The sequence below is a fragment of the Capra hircus genome, chromosome 2 (assembly GCF_001704415.2).
Source record: "Capra hircus breed San Clemente chromosome 2, ASM170441v1, whole genome shotgun sequence".
NCBI lineage: Eukaryota > Metazoa > Chordata > Mammalia > Artiodactyla > Bovidae > Capra > Capra hircus.
The window spans coordinates 92,533,457-92,548,599 of NC_030809.1; the positions used below are offsets into that span (position 1 = coordinate 92,533,457).

General features: G+C 42.5%; 1 protein-coding gene across 4 annotated transcripts in view; it reads left to right on the forward strand.

Moving 5' to 3' along the window:
- Positions 1-15,143, forward strand: part of FMNL2 (formin like 2) — a 326,598-nt gene that overhangs the window by 218,875 nt on the left and 92,580 nt on the right. For all 4 annotated transcript variants that reach the window (XM_018063094.1, XM_018063103.1, XM_018063118.1 and 1 more), the window contains exons 3-4: positions 1,268-1,348; positions 7,055-7,131. In XM_018063094.1, the coding sequence (XP_017918583.1) occupies positions 1,268-1,348; positions 7,055-7,131 (158 nt within the window). The remainder of the gene's footprint in view (positions 1-1,267; positions 1,349-7,054; positions 7,132-15,143) is intronic.

The window sequence follows — 15,143 nt, forward strand, 5'->3', positions numbered from 1 at the left end:
TTGGGAAGCCCCCACAGGTTTATAAGATCCATCCAAAGAGCACCGTGATACAGTGTGTTGTTTTTCATCAGAATGTAGTATATCATGATATGCCTGTAGTATAGTACTTAACCATTTTATAGTGTGGGCCTTTGGATTTGTCCAGTTTACTGCTGCTTCTTTTGCTTCGGATATTATGGCCTATAAAATCTAATACGCATGGACATGAGTTTCTCAAGGAGTGGTCTTTCCATCCTCAGCATTGGCATGAAACATGGTAGAAATGCAGAGTCTCAGGCCTCAGCCCAGATCTACATTCAAATATCACCTTGAGATATATGTGTTATATATTATGTGTGTTATATGTGTGTAGATATATGTGTTATATATATTATATGCTATTTCAGTGATTATGTCTTTAGTCACAATATTTTGGGGTTTTCTGATTTGGAAACTGCCTTGCTACTAAGTCGCTTCAGTCATGTCCGACTCTGTGTGACCCCAGAGACGGCAGCCCACCAGGCTCCCCCGTCCCTGGGATTCTCCAGGCAAGAACACTGGAGTTGGTTGCCATTTCCTTCTCCAGTGCATGAAAGTGAAAAGTGAAAGTGAAGTCGCTCGGTTGTGTCCGACTCTTCGCGACCCCATGGACTGCAGCCCACCAGGCTCTGAGCAGCAGCCCATGGGATTTTCCAGGCAAGAGTACTGGAGTGGGATGCCATTGCCTTAGGAATCCTTTAATGGTCACACACATGCACAAAAATATGCATATACTCACTGCAGTCTCTGAGCAGTAGCCTCATTGCTCATTTTTGAAACAATTTAATCTAGTTTGAGTCAAATTTTGGGTATTTCCAAAGATAAAAATTCGAAAGAAAAAGATCTGCTAACAAGAGCTTCAAAGAATATGCAACAGATGGAAGACCTGCTGAAAGAGGACCCTGCACACAGAGTAGGCAGATTATTTCCAGAAAGGGGGTTGCAGAGCCCCATGGGGAAAGCAGGTCAGACTCTCAAGTTGAGCAGACATGGGTTTGAATCCACTGGTGTCCCTGACTCACTGCTTCATCTTAGGGAAGGACTGAGTTCCTTTACGTTTCAGTTCCCTCCTTGGCAAAGAGGGGATAAGAAGATCCACTCTGAAGATTCAAAACCAATGACTCTGCAGCACCACAGTCAGGCTGCGGGTGCGTTTGGGCTTTGGATCAGCGGCATCAATCTGTGTGAATATGACTTTCATGCCTTCAGCGCTTTCATGCTTTTCACTGTACTTTCGTGCTTCCTGCAGGAACGATTCCAGGTGAAGAACCCTCCCCATACTTATATTCAAAAGCTCAAAGGCTATCTGGATCCAGCAGTAACCAGGAAGGTAAGATGGATTTGTTTCCACTGCGTGTTGTCGCTTCCTCACTGGCAGGGACAATCCTCGTGCCCTGGAGGAGACCTTCCTTCCTCTCTGTTATAAACTCTTGCTGATGCCTCTGGGGAAACAATCCTGGAGTTGTTGGAGCCTGACAACATGAAAAGACAAAGAAAAAAGTCGTCATCTCTTGAGAATGTGTTTAAAAGTTCTTTCCTGAGATGGGAGTCATGTACCTCTGATGGTTATTGAGTAGCTGCCATTTTTAATTATACTGGGTGGTTAGTTCAGCTCAGAGGTGTTCAGGCCCCCAGAAAAACAAGGCCTCGTAAAGAGAATATTTGTCTTCTATGCCTTGGTGCATTTCCAGAGACCTTGAAAAATCACTGGGGCTTTGTCATCCCAGCTGTGTGCTCACATCCTGTGTTGATGCTCTTCACGGCTTCTCCCCCAGCCGTGCCCCAGGCCCAAGAAGGTAAGGAGAGAATAGCTGATTCCATTCTCAGCAGACTCTCTCCTCCTACAAACAAGCTCTGCTTTGTGCAGCCACACAATTGGTTTAAACTGATGCCTCGTGGTAAAGCATGTAGCCTGGCACAGCCCGGTGGGCCTGGATCAGCCTTGGGATGTCTCAGGGCAGAGCTGCCCTTGCTCACGATGGGTGAAGGGCCCGTCACCAGACGGCACTTGTTTTTCAGTTGACCTGCCACAGCTCCTGCTTTCAGGGCTGCCCCAACAATATTTTGAGCTGAATTCCCTCTGTTGTTTCAGCACATGACTCAGGAGCAGAAAGGCACACTTTTCCTAGTTAGCCGCTCTTTCCGGGTCTCTTGGCTTGGGATACATTTTTAAATTTTGTTTCCTGCTTGCATTCTAAGCACTGCCCTCCCTCTGCCAAAAGAAACCAAGCAACGGAGAACAACTACTATTTCCTTTGGGATGTTTCCTGGCCCTTTGTCCTGTGGTTGCTATATAGACAAGCAGAAATAAAGTCTCGGGGTGATGAGGCAAATGGTCTGTGGGCCTCTGCTGTCACCTAGAAGCCATGTATGACATAGCCTCCTCTTCTAAGAATGTACCTGTCAAAATATCCTAATATCCTCCTTCTAAATATGGTACACATGTTTCTTTTCAACACAGAACTTCTGTCAGGTTCCCTAAATGAGACAGCTGCTTAATTCTTTTTTATTTTATTATAACTTATTTATGGTTAATTGGAGGATAATTACCTTACAATATTGTGTTGGTTTCTGCTGTACATCAACATGACTCAGCCATATGTATACATATGTCTCCTCCCTCTTGAACCTTCCTCCCACCTCCCACCCCATCCCTCTAGCTTGTCACAGAGCACCAGGTTTGAGCTCCCTGTTCATTTTAGTTCAGTCGCTCAGTCATGTCCAGCTCTTTGCGACCTCATGAATCGCAGCACGCCAGGCCTCCCTGTCCATCACCAACTCCCGGAGTTCAGTTAGACTCACGTCCATCGAGTCCGTCATGCCATCCAGCCATCTCATCCTCGTTATCCCCTTTTCCTCCTGCCCCCAATCCCTCCCAGCATCAGAGTCTTTTCCAATGAGTCAACTCTTCGCATGAGGTGGCCAAAGTACTGGAGTTTCAGCTTCAGCATCATTCCTTCCAAAGAAATCCCAGGGCTGATCTCCTTCAGAATGGACTGGTTGGATCTCCTTGCAGTCCAAGGGATTCTCAAGCGTCTTCTCCAACACCACAGTTCAAAAGCATCAATTCTTCTGCTCAGCTTTCTTCACAGTCCAACCCTGTATCATACATCAAATTCCCACTGGCTGCCTATTTTACATATGGTAATATGTATGTTTCCATGCTACTTTCTCAATTTGTCCCACCCTCTCCTTACCCACTGTGCAACAGCTGCATCATTCTCAATTTCTTTCTTGTCCTCCTCCCCAAGGATATAGCAGCCTTCAATTTCATCAGATTAGAGGAAGTTAAAGGAAGGTGTACCCATATGCATAAAACAGAACCCAGAAAAAAAATTATTTCTTTTGCACAAGGGCAGCAAAATTCTATATGAGAAATATTTTCAGAAATCCCCTAGCCTGTAAACCTTCTGGCTAGATGGCTTAGATCCCAGCATTGAGCACACTCATCCTGAGCTCCGTGTGTGTGTGTGTTTACTCATTCAGTCGTGTCTGACTCTTTGTGACTCCATGGACTGTAGTCCGCCAGGCTCCTCTGTACATGGGATTCTCCAGGCAAGAGTACCAGAGTGGGTAGCCATTCTCTTCTCCAGGGGATCTTCCCGACCCAGGGTTGGAACTCAGGTCTCCCACATTGCAGGCAGGCAGATTCTTTACCATCTGAGCCACCAGGGAAGCCCCAAGTTAGATGTGGCAGAATCCGGTACAGTACTGAGAGGTCCCCTCACCCAGAGTATCTCCCATCCCCTAACAGTCATCTCAATATTTGTCAAATCCTTTAAAAAGCAAGATACGAAAACTCCTAGAGCGCACTTAGACTCCAGCCCCGAGCCCCCTGGGGAGGAAGATGGTTGGAGGGAGGAGGTGGGATCTTCTGGCCCAGTTCCCGTTCTCCCTTGGAAAAGGATAAAGAATAAGGCCAAGGATGCAAAATGAAAAGCAACAACAAATCAGCTGCACGGAAAGTGTTTTGCTTCCTTGCAAATAACTTCATAAAGAGACCCCAGACAAAGGATGTTTCTTTGGACTGACTTCATTCCTGACATCTCTGCCCTGGCCTACTGTGTTCATCTGAATGGTTGTATTTGGCCTGTGCCTTATCTTTCAAGATCAGTCATTCAGCTCTCAGGAAAAAAACAAAAACCAAAAACTTAAAATGGACATTGGATCAACCATCCCTACTTTAGTAAGAGTTCTGTCAGGAGCTGGCAGTAGGAAATGATCTGTTCCACTCAACATAATTGTCATGCTTAAAGTCTGGAGAAAAGGAGATTTTGCTTGGAGTAAGGCATGGCTTGCAGTTGAAATGAGTTTACAATTTCCAGTTGCATTAAGGGGTAAAAGATTTGCAATCAGGCTTCCCATTTTAGCCAGACAGTCTAAACCGAGCAGTTTCCCCTTAACTGCATCTGGAGTCCTTAAGTACTTCATTCATTAATCTTTTGTTCACACTGAATTGAAGATTCTTAATTTGCTGTCTTCCTTAAAAAAAAAAAATTCTTAAGCATATTCTATTTCTTCTAAGTAGTTGTAAATGAAACCCTGTAGGGCAGGAAAGGAAGAGCCTAAATTAGATATCTCTCCAAACCAGCCTCCTTATTTAATATACCAGGCGGTTCTCAGTCTGCACTTTACAGGGGTGTGCTCATGTCTGGCGTGGAGAAAGGAGACGGGCCATGAAGAGAGGAGTCTGGTTCTCTGTGGGTGCTGCAGATGGAAAAGGAAACCTATTATACGGGTCTCCAGGGCTTAGCTGTCTCCGCGGGCTCCTCCCTGGGCCTGCCTTTTACAGAGAGGGCTGGGGGAGGCTGAACTCTGCTAATAAATGGTACCCAACTCTTTTTTTGTTGTTGTTGATTCCCGCAGGCACACAGTTTGAAGTTTTTTAAAGCATCCTGGGTACATTGTACAGATGCAGAGTGTTGGCAGTCATTATGTGTTAGGGAAATATATGCCCAGGTTTCTCTTTGGTGCAGAGTCCAACTGAAATTCAGACAGTTCCCCCAGAGAACAGAACACGCGGTGAAGTCTGTTGAGTTGTGTCTCAGTTAATCCTGCAGTTGCAAAGCGCCTTCCATAGGAAATGCCTGATAAATATTATCGCTATTGTTGTCATACCTGTTATCTCAGTATTTTGAGCTACATTGTTTTGATATGTGCCTCTTAGTCCTTCAGCGGATCCTCCTTTGTACTCAGTTAGATCCTTGGTTGTACCCCGGTTGTCCTTGTCACTCTGTATGAGGGATGACCTTCCCTGAGGAAGCATAAGGCTGAGTTAGGGAACTGGCGCAGGTTGCGGGGGATGAACTACGCGTAACGCATAGCTGAGTTGTTTCCGAGAGGCACATGTGCAGACAGCCCAAGGCTTGTGACTCTGCCATGGGACTGGCCCCTCGGGAGCAGCCAGCACACCTGGAAGTGGTTTCCTCAGCTGTGTGACCACAGGCCAGTCCTCGTCTGCTGAAAAGCTCTCCAAGAAGCACTGGGCTTAGATGTCCCTCCAAACTGCAGATGACTCTGTTTTGTCCTAAGCCATTCTTGACAAATTGGGGGTGGCTCTGTTTTTTCATGCCATCAGAGATGCTTTTATTTCACATCTCCTGGATGCTGCACACCTGAGAAGGTCTTCAGGGTGCTTCAGGAATGGCAGTCGGGGGGAAACTTTTGAGAGTCTTTGGAGAGGCAGCTGGTGGAGAAGCACAGGGACCTTCAGAAGAGGAGGCAAGGGTAGCTGGAGCCCATCTGTGTTGAGCAGGAGTCCGGTCTGCCCTGGGGCACCAAGGCTGGCCTGTGGCAGGGCACTCCCCTCCCCACATCCTGGAATCCTCCGTTCTAACCTTCCTCCTGTCCTTTGTCCTTGGGACACCTTTGTCTTTGGAGCTGGATGACCCTGTTCCTTCTGCAGTCATGGCAGCAGAGAAGGAGCCCAAGTATCCTGAGGACACATGGAATTTTGACATTCGTCAGGCAGAAGGGAAGTGTCTAGAGGAACCTTCCATGTGAGCTAATGCAGAAAAGAATAAACATAGCAGGTCTGAGATCGCCACCTCGGAAAGGCATGCTTGCAAGGTTGGCTCTCGTTTGGCAACCAGACACTTGAATTTCGGGAGAGTTCCCAGAATTCCCTGTTGATAATGGCTCACTGTGCCTGAACTGTTGATGCCAACCACATGGTTTATGCAGAGTGCCTGTTTTCCTTCTGGAAGTCTGCACTTTTGGTATGTGCTCGGCAGAGAGTGTTTAAGTGATGAGCCCCCAATAGAAATCCCAGGTACTAAGTGTCTGTTCTTCCCTGGGGGCTCAGTGGCAAAGAATCTGCCTGCCAATGCAGGAGATGTGAGTTTATTCCCTGGGTTGGGAAGATCCCCTGGAGAAGGAAATGGGCAACCCCCTCCAATATTCTTACCTGGGAAATCCCTTGGACAGAGCAGCCTGACAGGCTACAGTCCATGGGGTTGCAAAGAGTCAACATAACTGTGTAACTAAACAATAATGCTGTTTCCAATGAGCTTCCCTGGTTGAAAACATTTCACAAATATTGTCATTTGTCACTCATCTCGGGAGAGACTTGGAAGCATGTATCTGGTTTCCTCTGGACCTCACCCTGTTCACCTTTTCCTTCAGTGGATTATACTTTGTAACTTTTTGCTGTAATAAATCCTAGCTGTAAGGATAGCTAAATGTTGGGTCCTGTGAGCCCTACTGAATCATTGAAATGAATGATTTTAGGGACCCCAACACATAGGTATTGTATTGTGGGGTAGGGGAAAAAAATAAGCTACTTAGAGACAGTTATTACATGAAATAAGTCATTTGCCCTAGTCCTTGTGCATAAGCTGACTGTTAACAATGAGAAAAATTTGTGTGCTTTGCCAAAAAGAAATGTGAGAGAAGCCCACTTTAGAAGCAGAGATGTTTCTGTATTCTGTTAAACTTATTACAAGTAAGCTACAGTTGTTAAACTTATTACAAGGAAGCTACAGTTATAACACTTGCTAAAGTATCTTTTGTGAGAATATGTGTTCTTGAATTATAGAAATTCAGACGGCGTGTTCAAGAATCCACACAAGTGCTAAGAGAACTGGAAATTTCTTTAAGAACCAACCATATTGGGTAAGTGTTCCCACTGAACATTTTAGCTCTAAAGCTTTTGGACACTTAAGAGAGTGACTGAATCCTATCCATAGAACTAAGCTTCCTTACTGTTCATTATAAGTTTTGACTGAGGTTTAGACTGGTGGAACCGTTTAGTTCTTGAATTGCTCACTGTGCAAGAATCAGTAGAGGCAGGACAGACAGTCCTTGATTTGGGATGTTTATGGGAACAGTAAGATTCTTTGCTTGCATTCAGTGATGGTGTATGTAGAGTGATTCCCTTGAAAGATAGTAACCCCCAACAAGTCGTGTAGACTGAGAGCCTGGAAAATCTTGAAGCCTTCCCTGGAGTTCTTCGAGTTGGTTACTTGAAGCTGCCTCGTACTTTTCTCAGTTCTCTGGCCAAAAGAGGGCAGAAGCTGGGGCAGTATCACTTGACATACCTCCTTGGTTACTACTTACTTTGTTCTGAGTCTCTTCTTCCTACGTCCCCAAATTTTAGGACCATGAAGTGTAAATCCATACCTTGAAAGCAAAGTTTGGGGAATCTCTGCACTAACCATTTCAAAGAGTTTTTCATGCAACAGCATGGTTGCTCTACCTCCAGCAAGTACAACTTCATTACACACTCCCTTTCTCCAGAAGTGTATGACAGAGTTATATACAGTACTTTCAAATAACGTGTTTTGTCTCTAAGGCAGATGATATCAGTATTTTCTTTTATAGCTTCCGTTCTTTCCAAAGTATCTGTTTAACACCTGGTAATTATTTAACCCCTCTGGATTTTGAGGCTTTGAGATTTACAAGGGAAAAACTTCGGACTTCAGATCTTTTAGAATTTTTCCCCGTGATAGGTCTACTGGAAATGAAGTTTTACATGTATGTTGCATTTTTGTTTTTCAGACTCTTCTGTAAAATAATTACCCAAATAACAGTTTACTTTTTCTTCTGACTATGTTTGGTATGACCCATCCAAATGGTTATTTTCCACAGTTATTTCAGCACAAGTTTTTTTTTTAAGTCAAAGAAATGTAAGGTTAATTTTTAGCTTCAGAACCTGGGTGAGAATATTCATTTCCTTAAGGATAATTTCACATGCTTGGCACCTAGAGAGTGAAATATTCGGAAGATGAACTGATTCTAACCTAGGTTGATAATCACCTTTGTCACAGAAAGTGTGCTGTAGAACAGTGGATCAGAGTGACATGAAAATTGAACTGGAAGAGACATTTAGGATTGCTTAAATTGATTGCTCGTTTCACAGATTAAAAGAATTAAGGGCCAGAGAAGGTAAGAGACTTTTCCAAAGTCGACGGCTGTAGACCCAGATGCTTTGTTCAGAATGCTGTCCTTTTGTTTATCTGGCCTCATCTGGCAGTTCTTTCCCTGAAAGGAAATAAGATAATCAGGACTCTGGGATCAAAGCGATGGAGCTTGTCTGTTGGGAGTGAAAGTGGTGGTGACTTAATATAATATGGTTGGGCATCCAGAGCTTAGGAAATTCAAATACTTTGCAATATTCACGGATCTGGAACTAGATTTCACTTGGTAAGGCCAACCCCTTACTGTTGGTACTTCTTCTTGAATGAAAATGGTGGGTTGATCTGCAGTCAGGATTTCTACAAATTGTCGAAAAGCATTTCTTCAAGCATTGATGAAATAATGTGAAATTGACCATCAAATACCAAGGCAGGGTGATCATTTCCAATATAAAGTTGGTGGAGTAGAAGCACTCTGGTTGGCTAGAAGCCAGTACAAATCTGCAAGCAATTGGAGTGGTTTGTTGTTTAGGATGCTATAGGCACATTGAAAGAGTTTTACATTTTTCTTTCATCTTCATCAGCTGAAGTTTCCCCTTGTCTACTACCTGTGTGAGATGCTTGGAAAATTTTGGCATTAGCAGCACAAAAATTCATGAAAGTGCATTGTGACATACCCTTATATGGAATGAAACCACACACCAGGATTTTGACCTGATTTGCTTATCCTGAAAACCCAAACCTGAAATGGACTCTTTTGTATGAAGTTAACTGGCTTGACCACTGTTGATGGGGAAAAAGTTGTGAAGAGTTAGGAGTGTGAATATAATCAATGAATACAAGGAGAAATTCTGGAAATGCGAGGTACTATAGAGGGAATCCTTAGATTTTTTGTTGTACTTTTTGAGATACCATATTAGAAAGGTAATCGGGTGCTTATTTGCCTTGGGGAAAGGGAGATCTTGACCTATTTTTGCCATGACCCCTTATCAGTTCTTTTACTTAAATTATTATACATAAGCTCTCTGTAATTATCATGTGACCTAAGTTAACTTCTCATCTATAAAATAAGAATAATAATACTTACAGGAATGTGTAAGGATTAAATGGGGCTTCCCAGGTGGCACTAGTGGTAAAGGACTTGCCTGCCAATGCAGGAGATGTAAGAGACACAGGTTCCATCCCTGGGCCAGGAAGATCCCCTGGAGGAGGGCATGGCAACCCCTCCAATATTCTTGCCTGGAGAAGTCCATGGACAGAGGAGCCTGGTGGCCTATGGTCCATACGGTCGCAAAGAGTTGGACACCACTGGAGCGACCTACCATGCATGCAAGGACTAAAGGTAACTTATGAAAGACCTGATATAAGCTTTAATACAAAGTAATTACTCTCAAGGCTTCTCTGGTGGCTCAGTGGTAAAGAATCCGCCTGTAATGCAGGAGACATGGGTTTGTCCCCTGGGTTGGGAAGATCTCCTGGAGAAAGAAATACCCACCCTGGGATTCTTGCATGGAAAAATTCCATGGACAGAGGGGCCTGGCAGGTTACAGTTCACAGGGTGTCAAAGAGTCGTACATGACTTAGTGACTAAACAGCAACGGTTACTGTCAATATATGATAACAGTTATTTGTTATGCTTATTGAAAATAATATTATATAATAATAATTGGACAATGTTGTATAATAATAATATATCCCTAAGGAAATCCATGCAGAGAATGTTACCTTCTCTATCTAAAAGTATCCTGATACTTAGGAGTTTATGATTCCCAGAAATTAAAAGCGAATATTACCTTTAAAAACTACTTGTCCTGAAAAAAAATTATCTTTGGCACATGCTTGCCTTTCAAGGTTAAAATCTGGGGCTTTGCTGCGATAGCATTCCAAGCTACAGCTTTGTCAAGCAAAGGGTGTGTTCTGAGTTTTGACATAAGCCTAAACTTTTAAGTGAATGGTCTTTTGAGAAAGAAAATTAATTTTTTTGGAGTCAAATTGAAATAAGAAATGGACTAGAAAAAATGTCATTCACTTACTCTCAGGAACTATAATAATAGAGAAGAATTGGATTATGACTTACCCAAGCCCTTGAAATGACTTGAAATACCCTTGAAAGGAGCCAAGTACTGTTGGAACACATTGGCTGTGCATTATGAACAGGCAGCTGCTGTGACATTTTGAAGGTTGGGTGATAAGATTCCAGAGGCGCTGATGGTTGTGAGCTGGATAGATTGATAGGTGTTAATCCATGAAACTGTATTGTAGGTTCACTCTCTTTGCAGGTAATTTATTTTAGTGAAACTGCCTATTAAGATAGAAAATTACTTTTCATCCTGAGTGCGAGGTCATAGAGTTCTCAAAGATGCTTCCTTGGTTCACTGTATCTCAATGGGGAGATGAGAATAGGCATGCGATTACAGGTGGGAGGTACGTGTCAGCAAGGACAAGAGGAGGATATCTGTAGAAAGAGGAAGGAGCTGAAGGATGTGAGATGAGCATCTTCTTTTCTGGACTTCTTTATGAAACAGTGCTGGCTGGGTCAGGCTAGCAGAGGAAACAGAATGGCTCAGGCTGGGTCTTAATGGTGTACAACACCTATGCTGTATATGTAACAAGGTACCCTATGATTAATTCATTGTTGTTATTGTTTAGTTGCTAAGTCTTGTCCAAATCTTTCGCAGCCCCCATGGACTGTAACCTGCCAGGCTCTTCTGTCCATGGGATTTTCCAGGCAAGAATACAAGAATGGCAAGAGGGATGCCATTTCCTTCTCCAGGGGATCATTTTGACCCAGGGATTGAACCAGTCCTGCATTGACAAGCAGATTCTTTACCATTGAGCCACCAATGAATCCCTTAATTCATTCTTAGATGGTGCTTTTTGGAAATTCATGCGATCATTATAATTTTGTTATGTGTTAAGCAGTGTATTCAGCAAGTTAAAAGTGTTACTTCTTAACAGATTTTTTTAAAAATTGCTCTTGACCATTGAACCTCCCATTTTCTAGATGAGGGAACTGAGAGTCAAGCAATTAAATATCTTGCTAAAGTCCACACAATTGAGAAGCATTAAGGTTTGAACCTGGAGATGTCCAAATCTAAAGCTATTATCCAGACCAGCAGTTAAAAATTTTTTTGATTTCAAGACTCCTTTACTTTCTGAAATTATTTTGAAATCCAGTAAGTCTTTATTTCTGTGGGTTTTATCTATTAGGGCTTCCCTAGTTGCTCAGACAGTAAAGAATCTGCCTGCAATGCAGGAGACCCAGGTTTGATCCCTGGGTCAGAAAGATCCTCTGGAGTAGGAAATGACAACTCATTCCAGTATTTTTGCTTGAGGAATTCCATGAACAGAGGAGCCTGGAGGGCTACAGTCCATAGGGTTGCGAAAGAGTCAGACAGGACTGAGTGACTAACACGCTAACTATTAATGTCACTGTATTGGAAATTTGAGCTGGTAAGTTTTATATATGCTTATTTAAAATAATTTATTACCTCATGATAAATATTAGTTGTAGATATGTAAATATAAAATAATAAACATCATACAGCATTAATAGCATGAAAATAATTATTTTCCAAAGTAAAAAAAAAAAAAATTAGTGACAAGAGTGGTTTTGTTGTGCATGTTTACAAATCTCTTTAATGTTTCACTAATAGAAGACACCTGGATTCTCATACCGTTGTCTGCATTCAAGTTGTTGTGATTTGTTTTGATTTATGTATATGAAGAAAACCTGGCCTTAAACAGATATGTACTTGAAAAAATTTTTAAATTAACCTTTTCAGATAATTGGGCTTCCCTGTGGCTCAGCTGGTAAAGAATCTGCCTGCAATGTGGGAGACCTGGGTTCAATCCCTGGGTTGGGAAGCTCCCCTGGAGAAGGAAAGGCTACCCACTCCAGTATTCTGTCCTGGAGAATTCCATGGACTATACAGTCCATGGGGTTGCAAAGAGTCAGACACGACTAAGCGACTTTCACTTCACTTCATTTCACTTTCACGTAATTGTGGCCAGAAATCACCAAAATTCAAAAGTGATGATTTCTTAAAGTTAGTTGCAATGTGGAATCTGAAAGCATATCAGTGAGTTTTTGTACTCTTTTATACTAAAACTGTTGTGCTGTTTTGCACTCTGAATGGGGATTTTCACCCATGCACCATTTTGAAACATGAAAAAATCATTTAAAAAATGTTTCACTGAGTTGTCCTGATCTTTCAAATGTAAACACACTTTATTCTACAATATAAAAATAATCACGTTTGTTAATCACCAGTCTGTTTAGAATATAAGCATAGGGAAGCTCTCAAACTCATGGTGGTGAATACCAGTGTTCCCAAAGTCCAATTTTTGTTTGTAAGCTCAAATTTTATATTCTCAGTTCTTTTCCTCAAAATGGCAGGCTCACGTCCTTCACTTTTGAGACTATCTGATGGATACCCAAGATAGAATAACCACAATGTGTCTGTCATTTGACATTCCGTGTAAGCAGTGTCTGGGTCAGCTTGCAGCTCTAACAATTGTATCCATGCTTTTCCTCAAGATCGCATAGTTGCGTAGTTTCGGGGCACACAGCAGAAATGCTCTGTGGGCTTCCCATTTTGTCACACAGAATTGAAAAGATGTATCCTCAAGGAGCAAGCTTCGATAAAATCAGGAATTTTAGCGGTTCACTAAGAACAGTTTTAAGTGAAGTTCGCTTTTTCTCCTCTTTCAAGGGCTTGGGGTGAAGAATACAATCAGTAGGTGTACTCACTGGTGGTAGATTTCATTCACATTTCTTTTGTACCCTCAGTGCAAGTGTCAGAAGAGTGACAAAAGCAACTACTCAATGTTTGTGTGAAAATCGGTTTAACTCCACAGACCCCTGAGAGGGTTTCAGGGACCCTCGGTGGTCCATGGGCTACGTTAGAGAAACCGAGAAACAGTTTGAGATGCTGTCTCGCAGAAAGGGCGTGGTCGCTGATGTGAATCTGGGTGATACTTAACCTTTCTCTCCCTTGTGATTTTTTTTTTTCATGATTTGTCAGCAACTGCAGTTCCTTTCAGATGCCTGTCGCATCTCTCTAAAGGAGAGTGGCAGAACAGATTTACCATTTGTTCCTTCATTTTGTGTGTTTTGCATCTGCTTCATTTGATCTTACGCATTTAAGGCCAGTAACGTCCTTTGAGACTTTATTTTCTAGATGAGAACGGTGAGGTTCTAAGATTTGAGAGGGAATCAGAGGAAAGACAACATCAATCTGGAAACAAAGTTTTGACCTGACTAGAGTAAAACAGTAACTATTGGCACCCGCATTTAGAGTCCTTCCTTGAATAAGTTGTTTTCCAGAGCTATTTCTCATTATCACTGTGCCTTCCAGCTCTGCAGCAGCCAGTTTGGAATTTCCCTAAATTCAAATTTACAACATATGGTATTTACATCGAATCTGTGAGGTACTCAGTAATGAGGCATGCTGTCAGAATCGGAAACAATTCTACTTTCCAAGACCTGTAATCACCCAATTTGAAATTCTCCATACTGGCACTATGTTGAAGAGTGTGTAGCATGCACAGAGGTGAAAATGGAAATTTACTACAGGAATCCTCAGTTTATGATACGTCATAATCATGCGCCTGATAATGCCCTTAAAGATACTCTTTTTGAAAGTTGCCCTTTTTTCGTCTCTACCCACCATCTCTATTTGATTTCCATAGTCTTTCATTTCCACAGAAGTTCACTCTCACCTCTGTTCTCTCCGATGCAGAATATGATTGTTGTTTTCTTATAGCCCAGAGCCTTTTTGCTGAGACGAGTATATAAACTTGACAAAAGGGGTGGTAAGGTAGTGAGCTGTGATGGAGTTCTATCTTCTTTCCTAAATCACCTGCGGGAGTCCGAGCCAAATTGTAGACCCAAGGCAGATCTCACAGCTTCGAAAAAGAGGTTAAAAATGAAATTAAACCTTTCAGAGGCATGTTATACTCTTGCCTATTTCTAGGAACTGAGCAGTGGCTCCTGCCTTTCACTTTGAAATTTATTTTTAAGGTCCTTTCACTCAAAGTCAGCAAGAACAAGCAGGGGTATTGATAAAGGCTTTGAAATAAAAGCCAGTTAATAGGCTTTATAGTTGCATCAAAATATATGCATATTAGTACTTTGAGTCAAGAGGATTGAGCTTTGGCTGTACTTGGCTATTTCCTACCATTTCTGCCGTCCTTCCTTCCTTTAAAAAAAGAAATCTATGAGTCATTTTGCCTCTTCTCCAGTTTGTGGCTGAACTAAGTGAGGTAAAGGTGCTATGGGTTGAGATGAGAGAATGGCAGGTCCTTAGGGTGTCCTGGACCATTTATGTGTTTTAGAGGCAATGTCTGGAAAATCAACAAGAAGAAACTATAATGACTATTCTTCTCAACTCCTAAATTAGAGTGTTCTTATGGGGCCAGTCTTGTGGGGTCACAAAGAGTCGGACACGACTTAGCTCCCGAACAACAAATATGAGCCATTGAGTGAAATATGGGTCACGTAGACTATGTAAAATCAAGATCACTCTGAAAAATCTGATTTTCTTTCAAATTAAAAAGATGACACCCCCCCACACCTGCCCAGCTCTGGGGCTTTCTGCTGTGCCCCCACTGTGGAAGGCCGGTTTAAATCATACCCTCAGAGCCCATAGACCCAACCAATGGGAAGGCCACAGAGAGGCTAAAGGGCCTGAATTTCAAGAGCAAAGCTAGTCATCCAATTCAATAGTGAGCTCCAACCTTTCTTTAGTCTCTTACCAGTTTTAAAAG